Source organism: Scomber japonicus, chromosome 5, assembly GCF_027409825.1.
Source record: "Scomber japonicus isolate fScoJap1 chromosome 5, fScoJap1.pri, whole genome shotgun sequence".
NCBI classification, from domain to species: domain Eukaryota; kingdom Metazoa; phylum Chordata; class Actinopteri; order Scombriformes; family Scombridae; genus Scomber; species Scomber japonicus.
The window spans coordinates 17,301,791-17,315,171 of record NC_070582.1 but is presented as its reverse complement, the minus strand read 5'-3'; the positions used below and the strand labels follow the sequence as shown (position 1 = coordinate 17,315,171).

At 39.9% G+C, this 13,381-nt stretch overlaps 2 protein-coding genes across 2 annotated transcripts in view; one reads left to right on the top strand and one right to left on the bottom strand.

The window, feature by feature from the left end:
- scaper (S-phase cyclin A-associated protein in the ER) overlaps positions 1-6,432 on the top strand; it is a 58,843-nt gene extending 52,411 nt beyond the window's left edge. The window contains exons 29-31 of the mRNA XM_053318579.1: positions 4,259-4,450; positions 5,247-5,295; positions 5,493-6,432. Of these exons, the coding sequence (XP_053174554.1) occupies positions 4,259-4,450; positions 5,247-5,295; positions 5,493-5,590 (339 nt within the window). The 3' untranslated portion in view covers positions 5,591-6,432. The remainder of the gene's footprint in view (positions 1-4,258; positions 4,451-5,246; positions 5,296-5,492) is intronic.
- Positions 6,433-8,504: 2,072 nt separating this feature from the next.
- isl2a (ISL LIM homeobox 2a) lies at positions 8,505-12,808 on the bottom strand. Its single transcript, XM_053318581.1, has 6 exons — positions 12,632-12,808; positions 11,979-12,168; positions 11,349-11,608; positions 10,522-10,808; positions 9,289-9,456; positions 8,505-8,621 (listed from the first exon to the last, which is right to left on the bottom strand). Exons 1-6 carry the CDS (start codon positions 12,687-12,689, stop codon positions 8,505-8,507), a joined length of 1,080 nt encoding a protein of 359 aa, XP_053174556.1. The 5' UTR covers positions 12,690-12,808.
- Positions 12,809-13,381: the final 573 nt, after the last annotated feature.

Here is a 13,381-nt window from a genome sequence, read left to right as displayed (position 1 = left end):
TATGTTTCATTGTCTGTTTGGTGGGTCCGTGGAGACCTTTAGAGAAGGGAAAAAAAAGCAGAACAAATAAAACCTATTTTGTAACTGACATGTAATTACACTTCCTTTTTCTCCATGGAGACATGTACCGGTAATCTCCTTGTCTTTTAAATACAGTGATTCATTTGTGAATCACCCATGGTGATGATCTGTTGGATCTTTGAGCTGACGGAACTGTAATTGTAAACTGTTGACATGTTAACCCACCTGATTCCCGCTTGCTTTTTAAAAAGACACGAGCAATTTGAGAGTGTGGAAATCTTAAGAAAACTTTGGAAGGGAGGTTTCAGTACATGGAAAATGGCCACACACACGCAAATAGTGAGCTACACAGGCAACAGAAATGCTTTTGCCTTCAAAACACACACACACACACACAAAAGCAGGTCTAATTTCAGTTAGTGTATGGACGTTTTATAAATGTAATGGGATAGTTTTCCCTGCACTGGCTCCAAACTCCTCTTTGCTTATATTTCACAAAAGTTTTTCCTTTATACTTGTAAGCATCTCATGAGCTATAGATCGTCTCTAGAGCAAACATCCCACACACATCTCCAGAGCTCAGCCTTATCTGTGGGGTCATTCCTCTTCTTCCCATTCTCGGAGGGCGTTTCCTTTGCCCTGCAGGCCCAAGCCAAGCTTTAGGCCTGTAATTCCTGTTAACCTGATGTTGAAACGCTCCCTTCAGCAGTCCATTACTGCCAAGACAACAAGCCCTCACTGCCTGCAGGGTAAGTGCAGCTCGTGCAGACCATAGGGAGCCAGTGCTGGGGAATGCACACTCTGTATCACCCAGCAGAGTAAACAGAGGCAGTGAAACGCAGACAGACACTCTCCACTGACTGGCAGGAGAGGGCCTGATTGTTAGCTCGGTAGATGATTTACACTCCGCTTCAAGGGTGAACGCAGGTCCAACAGACTTAAGTGAAGCTGAGGACATTTTTATCCCTGTGAACCTTTCAGTGAGGAGTTTCAATGTGTCTGTAATGGTGTCGTCAGGATAGTTTAATAGCAGAATTATCAGCAGTAGGATCTGGGACAGGATGGCAGCATCAAGAGAGATAAATAAAGAATTATTAAACTTTTAATGAGTAAGGAGCAGCTTTTTATTTGATTTTAAGACAGCCAATAATTATCTTAAAAGTCAAGGTGGAGTGTCTGTCAGTGTCTGCAACGCTAGAATTGAATTGTTTAAATGCTACTCTCATAGCGTCCTGTGCACATCTCAATAAGCTATTCTAAGTGTTCTAAGAGGCACTGAACGGTTATTTGACTAACTTTACACAGTGATGTCTGTTGTGCTGCTTGTCTTATCAGTAAGTCAGTACCACTGTGATGGATCTGGTTTATATTGTGGATTCAAGTGTCAGATATATGGCCTTGCTCTGACACTGGTTCCTCCTCAGGTGTTTAGCCTGTCTAGACACAACGATGAATGAAGATGCCTCTACACATTTGAGATAGTCATTTTTCCTCTGTGTGACATTACAAACTCCAAATTAGCTGCAACAATTAATTAAGTAGTCAATTGACAAGAAATGAATCAGAAGCTATCCTTTTAGTCATTGATGTGGTTTTTTTAAGCAAAAATTCCAAAAACGTAGCTGGGTTGTGTTTCTCAGTTGTGACAATTTAATGCATTTTTTGTCAAACATGATGGTGATCTGGTTACCTTTTGGGTTTTAGACTGAAGATGTCACATTTTACCTGAGGGATTTATTAATGGTCATTCTTCACTATTTTCTAGCATTTTACAGGCAAAACAATTGATCAATTAATCGAGAAAATAATCAATAATAAGAAATCATCAGCCCTAATATGTGCTCTGAAATTTAAAATCTGCCTCATCCAGCAGTGCTGCAGCTTCATGCATTCAGGCTGATTATTGTGTTTGGGATTTAGGCTGTACTGCATGGTTGGATGACATTTGTCTCTCTTTTTCCCCCCTGTTCTTAAAATCTGCTTTTCGCTTGGTTTCTGCTTCAACACTGGTTTTCCCGGGAATTTGTTTGCGTTTCAGAACATTAACTTTACTCACTCTTTGTTGTCATTGTGGACAGTGAGGAAGTTATGTAATGGAAGTGTCATAAAAGTCGGCACTGTTTGAAAATGCCAGGTCTCTGAACTGAAGAACAGAGCAGCCAAGACACTTGAGTTTTTACAGGGTCTGTGTTATACGCGGGCCAGATGCATAGGTTCAGATGCTTGTTGTTAGTTTTATGATGTCAGGCTTTAAGCTGCAGATACTTAGACTGCGCTGGGAGAAATAAAGCTGTGGTTTAATCTCTAGATGGAGACCATTTCAGACTCTGGTGTTGCTCTTCACCTGGTACAGTAGGGGCGAGGAAAGTTGGTAGGGGACTTTTTTTGCTGCCACTAGGCTTTGTTTAATGTCTTTCTGCATCGGGTACTTGAGGGTGGACAATTTGTTTAGGCAGCTGAAGATGGAACTGCGCATTGCAGAGGATTATGAGATCGGTGGGTGATTTGTGGGTTGGATATCCTCAGAACCCCAACTCAACCATCCAACAATTGCTACGCTGTTAAATTATGACTCCTAGATTACAAATGCTTTGGATTACATTTTTTTTTTAGCTTCATGCTAAATCTTGGTTATGGTTTTCTAATGAATTCAGCTGCATAGATTTATGACGCAGTCGGCATCGCCAGTTTGTCTTTGAGCCGTGTTGCAACGCAGGAGATAAATATGATGATGCAGAAAAGAATTGTAGCATGAAAACACGAGAAGTACATGCACTGAAAAGAAGCAGTGCTGCTTTTGAAAACAACCAGAGCTTTCCTTTTCTTTTTTTTCCTCCTTCCTTCAGTGGATGAATTTGTCCAGTGAGTCCCACATTCCTTTGTGAGAAACACTTATTAAGTCAGAGAAACTGTGTATTTTGTTCTTCCACTGTTAAGCACATACATTCACAGTGCCATTTTGGGTTTTTTTCATGTTCAAGACTACTATTCAGTTCACTGCTGCTCTCAATAAGTACGTCAGAGCAAAAATAATTTCACATGTTCTCGTATAGCTTCCAAATGTCACACTTATATTTTAGGTTGACAAATTTATTGGTCTTCACATTTATAAGTATTTGTAATGCATTGAAGCTGAGATTGTTTGACCCGTCCAGTGTGGATTCTTTAAACAAATGATGAGAGGAAAATGGCACTGCTCTGTGTCCCTTTGAACGCCGCTGTAGAGGGCAGCTCTGAGAAGCTTCACCTTGAACTGATAAAAGCAATGAATTATCGCTTTGTTTATCCTGCTGCTAAAGCTTGGAGTGCATTATCAAAGGAGAAGCCAGTGGAAAGAGTCTTAGAGAGCGTATTTTTAAAATCTTGTAAATGTTGTGAATTTATGTCACCATGACTTGGGGACCTCACCTTGCCCCTCTGGTTTCCATTGCAGTTGAGCCCCTTTAGTCCTGCAGTCTGTACCTGTAAAACAGTGCAGGTTTTTTTTTTTTTTTTTTTTTCTTTTTTTTTTACCCCAGCCAGGATTTACCATGGTGACCCCCTGGCTCTCAGAGGACTGCTGATGGTCTTCCCAGGCTCAAGAGAGATGCCCAGAGCATTAGGCCGGGACCCCCTTCTTTTGCAGCAGTCCCCTTTCTTAATCAAATGGTGCTGGGAGTGATTTGGTTTTAATACTGGTGGCCCGGATGTGATAGTGTGTGATTGACGGGCTGTGATGGAGAGCAGGATGTCGGTGGGGTGAAAATTCCATTAATGGTATTGCTCATTTCTTAAAGTGGGGGATGGCCACGCTGTAGGTGGAGGTTTGCTCACCCATCACCCCACCTCTTCATACCCCTGCTGCACTGTGAATGCCCTCTCAACCTGAGCTTCACTCCTACAGGGCGGTAACAGGCAGCAATTCTGTGCTATAGTGTTGAACTTACGCAAAACTTGAAAGTGAAGTTTTAACCACTAATGATACCATCAGTTCACATTTCTCATTTCCCTCTCATGTTGCAGCACATTTGCTATTGCCGTTGGTAGAGAAGAGGAACAAAACATCCCATCGTTGTGTTTTATAGCCTGTAATTGTGTGGTGGGAGGCTGTGCCCCCCAGGTCTCCTCCTAATGGCTGTTTGTGTGTTGTTTTAGTGGCAGATTTACATGTGGGAGGGACACATGGCAGTGATTTACAACCAGCAGTGCCACTGACTGGCTTAGTGACTGACTGGCCCCTGCTCCCTGTGTGTTCCAGGTGATAGTGCAGTCTGGCCGCCAGCCCAGCGTGCTGCAGAAACTGTGTCAGCTGCCCTTCCAGTATTTCAGCCACCCGCGCCTCATCAGAGTGCTCTTCCCCTCCCTCATCTCGGCCTGCTACAACAACTCTCAGAACAAGGTCATCCTGCAGCAGGAGATGAGCTGTGTACTTCTGGCTACGTTCATTCAGGTACATCACAGTTACACGAACACTAAATGAATGCACAAAAATAGATCATTATTTACACACACACATAACTGAGTGATTCAGCAGTGCAACAAAAAAAATGTATCTGATTTAAATAGAAGCCAATGTGGACAAAAGCATTTTAAAAACATACTAATATTTTTTTTATAAACAACCTGTTTTGCCCTTGAGAGTTTCATGCTATTAAGTATAATATCCAAACATAAATTTCTTTGACATCAGAGGGAAACTATCTCTGCTGACGTCTGATTAATGATTGTTCATATTGGCTCCGGTGAATCCGTAACAGGCAGGCTTTTACAAAGATAAATGGCTTCCTTCACAGTGGATTTACCTGCCACTGGTTCAACTCCCAGTAAACAGCTTGTCTCCTTCATCTTCCCTCTGACAACACGCCCCTCACCACTCTGCAGCCACCACTGTTTAGACACCGATTAACTCCCATTCAAAGGGAGACAAGCTATTGTCATTTCTTTCAAACAAAGCAATAATGCATGGCGTCTTGCCCTGCTGCCCTCATTGTTGAGCTAACCTCACAAACATTCCTCAGAGTGAGACAATTTAATCCAGGATGAGTCTGTCAGTTGTTACACCAAATGTAGTTATTTTAATTGATTTAAAATGTGATAACGCTGTAGTTGTCTAAATTTCTTTTTACTGGAGTGTTGTGCTATTTAATTAACTTTAGATGGAACAAATTAAATTGTACACACTGCCCAATTAATGCCTCCATTATGTTGTTATTTAAGTCACTAATGCCTCTTATTAAATTTCATAGGATTGTGCTGCAAATGAGAAAGAATCTGCCAATAAAACGAAGCCAGCAGGTAAGTTGAAAAAAAATGTTATGTTTGGTAAATTGTATCATTTTAAATCTGTAATAATAATTAAATGTGTTAAAATGTTATTTTTGACATGAAGGTCCATCCAAAAAAAAGCAAAAAAAAATAAATAACTGTGTTTAAGACAAACTATTTTCTGCTGTGAAGAATAATGTCGTTGTTCTTCTGTGTCTCACACTAAGTTTTCCAGCTGCTGGATTTCTGTGAGTTGTCCAATCGCTTTCCTCAAGATCAGTGGGACTCAGCGCTGCAGTTTTTTCTGAAGAAGCAGGAGGAGTGATGGACACACACATTGTCCTCTGGATGAATAAGCACAGTATAAACACTACAAAAGAGACTGAGATGTGGAGGAATTTTCTGAATTTTGTTTTTTCACTTTCCTGACTTGAAGTCTGCACATTGGTAAATAATATTGTTCATCAAACGTTTGTCAAATGTAAAATTTGTGAAGCTTTATCCTTTGTCGATGTGTCTGTTTTGGTATCATGGAAATCAGATTGATGTTTGTGAGGAATTTGCACAAAAGACGTTTAGTTTGTTCATTGCAGTTACAACACGCACACAACTGTTTCATGTAACGTCTAAACAAGCCATTTGTTTCGGTTGTAGATAGAAATGAATAAGTTTTCACAGCAGCAAGGATCTAAACCTGAAACATTTACTGATACTGTAATTAATAACTTGCCAAACATTTTTATAGATACTGTGTTTGTGTTAATTTATTGCATTTGTCTCATTTTTTGAATGTGAATGACTGGAGTTGTCTCTGGTCTGAGTAATGCCAGTTACGAGTTACATGACCTGCCTTGTGTTCAGATTATATTTTCAAGTTCACACCTCTTCTCTCTCTCTCTCTCTCTCTCTCTCTCTCTCTGTTAGGAGACACTTAACAAATTAATATAATTTATTGAGTTATTTACCTTTATCATATAAAATAAAAATAATTATGGTTATGTGATTATGTGTCATTGTTCTTTGGTTTTGTTCTGTGTACAAATGTATGTATACATTTAAAGTGATATCTTGGGTGTGACTGAACCCGTTTGTTAACATCTATACTGTTGTTCTCCTTGGCTTTGGCTTTTCGGTAAATCTTGTTTAAGCCCTCATGAATTTATACAATGAAAATGTGTTTGATTTGTAACTTGAGGGGAAAATAATACTGACGGAAAAAATCCCATTATTAAATTTGAGAAAGAAACTGATACTGTTTAAAATATTTTTTATCCACTTTGGGCCCCACCAAAGAGGCAGTCTCCGCCTTTACCTGCTCACACTGATTATTTGATATTTATTGATCTGTACATGGTCTTGAATATTATTCAAAATATAATGATAATGGTTGTTATTGTAGTGGTCCATCACTATAACATAAATGCGGCCTCCTATTTCTGCACTCCTGAGCATCAATCTGGATGTTTTAGGCAGCATTTATAATCTGGTTGAATAGATGTAGCAGTGTGAAAAGAAAAAATAACCATACATTTACAAAACTGTCACCTTCCTGTTTAAATATAGTGTTAATGTTGAAAATGTGTGTTATTTAATGTTTTAATATTCAAAAAAAAAAAGTGTGTAGCCTACTTATTTTCTAAACTATTTTACCCAAAGTAATTTTGGGGGTGGGATGCTTATCATTAGATACCCCTGTCTAATTAACATGTCACTGTCGTATCTCCTGCAGACAGTTTTAAAGATTGAATAGCTGTTTCAGCATTTCTAAAAAGACTTAACGGTATTTTGAATTTCAATGAAACTCCTCTTCCTTCACTGATAAAAGCCGATCCTCCTTAACAAATTGTTGAGGTGTAGTGTGTCAGTCCCGGCTTGACCTGCGTGCTTTCTTGTCCGGCGGCTATTTGCAGTTCAGGATTCCTGCTTGAACGAAAATAAACTGAAGGCACGCCAGGATGCGTCCGCAGGCTGGGAGTCTCCTCAACGCTGCGCGGCTGCAGGTTTTGTTGTGGGTCCATTCAGTGTATCCTTTGCAGGTGATGCCAGATACAGATAAGGGGGCCGCCGCTGCCTAGCCTCTGTCTAGACTTGTAACCACGGGCCTCATGTAGGTATGGCTGACTATGACACTTGTTCAAATAAGAGTCATTTTTTAAATCATTTCATCACTATAGGCTAATGGGGGCAAAACATTATGCTAAATGTGCTAAGCCCCAGGAGACCATATTTATAAAAAAAAATTAAAAAGTCATGAGAAAGAACAAATAAATCTGTCCTGAGCCTATTGTGTTTGACTCAGTGACCTGTGACACGTGGGCTTAATGGTTAATAATATCTTGACAGGCATCAGTCACTGATCCACTTGATTCAGAAACTGAGCAGGCCTATACATATTAGCAGGTTTTCTAAACTTTAGAACCTGGAGGTTTTGTGATCTCAATCGTGCAGCTCACTGAGTCTGAAGGACGTCCACAAAAATCTGAGCAACATGCCCAAATCCTTTTTTTTCCCTAATTGGTTTACTGAATTAGTTTTAGCCTAATAAAAGTGTGAATACAGTCTAAACCTCTTACCTCCACTTACAAACAATATAAGCAGCCAGATGTGTTTCCATAATATGTTCTGGGGGTTTTGGGAACAAATGGGAGTTTCCACATGCAGTGATCAATTAGAACTATTGTTTTATTGATAAGATCGGCTATGTCTGTCCTCATAATAAATAATAATAATAATAACTTATTTTCTGGAGAAAACGCAAACAATGCGCTTCTCCTCTGTTTCGTTAATTTACAAGAGTCGTTACTGAAACTTACAAATCATGCACATCTACACAGCTTGTAATCCTGGTTTCAGATAAGCATACTGTAAGCCTTAACGTTCAGAGGTGTAAAATACAGGCTCACATGTTCGAATCCTACAACACATAGGCCAATGTCCATCCCAGGTAATGGCATCACTGTAGACATCAAAGGTGTCCCATATCTAGCAGCCCCGCCAACAAAATGTCCATCATCAACTGCCAGTGTCCTTGAGCAAGGCAGTGAGCTAAAAGCCTTAAAGTAAAGGGAATAGTCAGACCTCCAATCCTCCAGTCATGGAGGACATGTATCCTGGAACATAATCCATCCTGGTCCTTTATTCGTTTTTTCTTGATTGAACGTCTCTGCTATGTTCTCTGAAGCCTCCGCGCGTGCCTGTAAAGGACCCGTGCTCGCGCTCTGGTGGTGGTGGGGGCCTCCTCACGTGTCCACGGGACTCGGCACCATACTGTTCGGTGTGTCCGGTAACTGCGACGACAGAGAGGTCACGTCACTGCCCGAGGAGTTGCCCAGTGAGCCCGACTCAGAGAAGGACACCTGCGGGAGGAGGCGGAGGGGTACATGTGATTTTAAATAAAGGTGATTTATGGTTTGTTGCAGCGCGTGTCAACCTCTGTGTAAACTTCTCGTGAAACCCCAGTTAAACAGATGTGTGAATGTGCTTATTGTATTCTCAAGTGTAATATGAGGGCATCTTTAAACAGATGTAGAAGTAGTTAGGCTCACCTATTATGTTTTTCATTTATCCAAATTGTAATCTAGCCTATCAAAAATACACCTTTTTTTTTTTTTTTTTTTTTTAAAGCTTTATCATTCTTGTAAATCCCCAGAGACCCTATCAGAATATCAAATGACTCCAACGGGAGTCCACAAGGCTGATGAACAGTTTGGCACAAGAAACAACTTGTTCGCACTTGAATCTTGTGAAATAAAGCAGTCAACATAGTAATTTGAATCAAAGCTTAAGCTGTAACGTTGTGACACTCTTTCAAATGGGTTACATTGGATGTTTTTTGTCTTACTGAATGAAGCTGATCATCATCATCATCATCATCATCACCATTAAGAACGCGTGATTAGACTGTCAGCTTAATCGTTGCATGGATGTGCAAATGAATTATTCTTTACTATAAACTGATTTTACCAATATATTTATATTATGTGAATATAATTGATCCTGGATGTATATTTGATGTGATCTCACCAGCTGTTGAAAGGCGGGCTGGTCCAGGTCGCTCTGCAGGGCGAAGTCGCTGAGAGTTTTCCACGGTGGCTGGTAGGTTTGCACCTCCACGGGATTCCCCTGCACGGTGTTGTCGTGACGGATAGGGCTGCCTGCCACCAGAGGTGTGCCTGTCAGGCCCTGCAGATTCTGCAGGCAAAGCACCGAGTTAGTTAGTTAAATCACTTCAGGATTAAGAATATCATCTCATACCGCCAGATGGTTCCCTGAGAGGGTATTGACATTTCCTATCATGAAGGGGCCAATTAAGTCAACATTGTTGGAAACGAAAAATGTTAGAATATTGAAATGTGTGACCACAAAGTAGTTACTGTAACCATCTGTATACATGTAATAGGCTACATTTATCGGTCTATAAATAGCTCAAATTTAGTCTGATTCTATAAAAGTTGGATAACATGAGTTTAACTCGGTTTGCTCTGGCAAAACATCTGCACGATAAACAAAATGCATTTCTCGGACTTATTTAATAGAAAAACAGTGTATCTTTGAAATTAAACAGGAAATAGAATAAAGACGAATCAGTGTTTGAGACTGCCAGAAATACTGATGTTATTAGGCTACTTGTTTTTTGTATACTGAAGAAATATTTCATTTTCTGGCTTTTATTTACAGAGATCAGTCCAAATAGCATGTATTTGATCAGCCCTAAATATCAGAAATATAGATCAGAATATAGATCAGAAATATAATAATAAATATGAGATTATTGCTTGCCCAGCCATGGTTTTTTCTCTGGTTAAAGCACACCAACAGGAATGGGAATTAATCACATATTCTTAACAGTGACAGTTACTATTATACGATTATGAAATAGGCCTAAACCTGTGTGAGAGTTGTCCAAAGTGCATCGGACCCGTTTGTCCACACTGCATCACTTTCACAGCAGTAAAATACATTGCTTCAAACTCATTCACTGCACTTGTAATGTTTACCTTTACTGCTATTTGAAGTCGTTTACACTTTTTTGTATTGTGTGTAACCTATTTATATAATCTCTTTACTTTATGTTTCTGAAACGTTTTTAATATATGTGCTAAGCGTATCTAATATTTTACTTATGTTTTATTTAAATCTTTTCTTCTGCAATTGTACAGTTTTTTGTCATTTAATTTCAATATAGACTATATGAGTATTGAGAAATGATAATAATTAAATTAGTTTTACTTGACCAGAGAAACGAGGTAAACTCACGGTTTTGTCACTGTGTTGCTGCTGCTGGAGCTGCTTAATCAGGTTGGACTTCTTCTTGTCTTTGCAGCGTTTGTTCTGAAACCAGACGCGGATCACCCTGGGGCTCAGGCCGGTCATCTCCACCAGCTGCTCCTTCATCAGAGCGTCCGGCCTCGGGTTGGCGTTATAGCAGGTTCGTAGGGTGTGGAGCTGCTTCTCGTTCAGCACCGTCCGGATCCGGGTGGTCTTCTCAGACTGCTTGTGGACGTGGTTCCGGTGATGAGGAGGATGCCGGACCGAAACCGAGTCTGAATAAAATGAAAAAAAATAAAAATAAATTAGACAACTCTTTAAATAGATGAATAAATGAATGGTGTTCGACTGTAACCCAGAGTTAAGAAAGTAACAAATGGCCTGTTGTTTCAAAATGATCTGCAGTTCCTTTGAATATAGGCAATAGAAATTCCTGATAACACTGTGCAACTGTACTATGTCACTACTATCATGCTGCCAAAGAGACTTTATATTTTAAACTTTACAGACTGCAGTGTAGCCTATGGCTATTATGGGAAAAATAGGCAATTCATTGTATCGACATGGTTTAACCCAAGACCTATTTGCCCTTCAAAAATAGGCGCAAAATATGTTATTTCTATTATCATTCAGTTAATATTATTCAAATTTAGCCAAAAATGACCAAAACATTTCCACGAAAGAGAATCAGTCTTATTAATAAATATGTAAAAATAACAACAACAATAATAATAATAATGATAATAATAATAATAAAAGCAGGATTCAGGCCTATCCACATAATTTTCTAGTAGGATGTTGCAGGGGTAAAACACCTGAGATGTGCAGTGGTCTGGAGTGAATATTCCCCGGGCTAAGCGGGCTCCCCGCGGAGGCCCGATCCACCAGCAAGCCGTGATCCGCCCGACACAGGAGCTCGTCATCCCGCAGAGAGAACTCGTCTCCTGGCAGGAGGTGTCGGCTGCACACCGAACACCGAAAACACTCCATGTGATACACATTATCCCGGGCTCTCATCACCAGGTCGCTGCTGCAGAAGCCCATGTTACACTTTGCGCATTTGATGCCAAATAGCCTGAAAAGGAGCACGGAGCAGTGTTGGTCCCATGCAGCAGTAGTCGCCCCCCCAAAAAGTTATTAAATGATGTTGATCTCTATTCAAGATTTGAATAAAAAAAATTCAAAAATGACCTTGAGCGTATTATAATGATTATCTTTAAGATCATTTAAAATGGAATACATGCAACACAAAACTGACCCAGGTCTATGACGCACATTTTACGCTTTTTTATGCAATTGAATAGGATAGTAAAAGAAATCTGTGTATTATTATATTTCATATCATCTCAATTGTATATAATCTCCACTTTCTTCTCATCAACTCAATATAGGACTTCCTAAAATTAAAAGAAAGTAAAAAAAGAATAATTCTGTTGAACTCCTACCTAACATAATCTCTTTTACAGTAAGTCTTTCCGTCTCGGACGAAGCAAGTGCAGGTCTCGTCCAGGTACTGGCTGCACTCTGCACACTTGAGGCAGGCTGCATGCCACTCCAGGTCCGGGGAGACTCTCAGGATGTACTGGTCGTGTATCTGACTCCCACAGCCCACACACATTGCGATTCCCGACTTCTCTGTGTGAAGGGGGAATGCATTAATGCAACACTGTGTGCGCTCTTTTAATCCCCATGACATCCCTGTTAAACCCCCTTCACCCCTTCACCTTAAAGAGAGAAAATGTTGTGCAGGTATCACAACAAACATGTAGGTGCTTCCAAGAATATTGCTGAATTATTATAATGAGATCAGGGGAGCTAAAAATACCACCAAGTAACCATACAGCTGGACTTATGAACACCACATATGACAGCGAAGTTATAATAACATTAATATTAAGTAGATTTTTAGGTGGAACAAGTCTGTGATCATGCCTTAGTTGCAGCTTTCGATATTATTCGGCAAAAAAGAATCGAAATGAATTGAGCAACTATTCATGAAATTCAGGACTACACGCAGGGTATCACATAAAAGTGACATTACAAGCTCACAATAAAGCGAAAGAATGACAATACAGAGGTAGAAAGAGGAATATCTTACTTTTGGAATGATCCCCCATATCATCCAAGAAAGAAGTATTAAGCAGGATATCCACCATACAGGAGAAAAAGCCCAGTGCAAGCCGACAGATGGAGGAGAGGAGCGGCAGAGGAGACCCGTCCCGTCCCTGGCTGGATGATAAACTTGTATTCCACCACCGAGAGGTGGAGAGAAAACAAAGATCCTCGACCAGTGACGTCTGCAGACCTGGACTTCTGTGGGTCCGGGGAGAGGGTGCCATGCAAATCTCCTCCTGGACCCCTGTTCTGTTTTTTTTTCTTCCTTTGGCTTCTTGAACTGGCTGTCAGAGTTATTGTTTGAAATCTTTTGATGATCGAGGACTGCCTGCTTCTGCATTATCTAAGAGCAGTTGTCTCTGTTGACTTGCAGTTTGATGAAGGACACTTTGTGTGATACCAAAGTGTGAGTTTGGGATCGTATTGTTGTTATTTTCTTTATTTCATCAACATCATAATTTCTTAATATTTATGTGGTACTTCACAGGAAGTTTATGGTAACGTTATCATGATGTTTCTATGATTGTATGGGGTTTTAGTCTAGTTGTTTTTTTCTTTCATTTATTCATCATATTTTGTATTTTCCCCATGAAGTTGTGAATGTTTCAAATGTTAAAAACATGTATCGCTGCTGACTATTTTTTTAATCATAACAGTGACAATACATTATTATAATAATTGTTAATATTATTGTGTGTTCTTCTTTTCATAAGTAGAAGCAGTACTATTATTA

Coding starts and splice junctions, on each gene's coding strand:
- isl2a (XM_053318581.1), bottom strand. CDS start 12,689: ATGGTGGATATCCTGCTTAATACTTCTTTCTTGGATGATATGGGGGAT. Junction 11,609..11,978: donor TGTAAAAGAGATTATGTTAG/GTAGGAGTTCAA, acceptor GCTCCTTTTCAG/GCTATTTGGCATCAAATGCG. Junction 10,809..11,348: donor CAGACCACTGCACATCTCAG/GTGTTTTACCCC, acceptor CATTTTATTCAG/ACTCGGTTTCGGTCCGGCAT.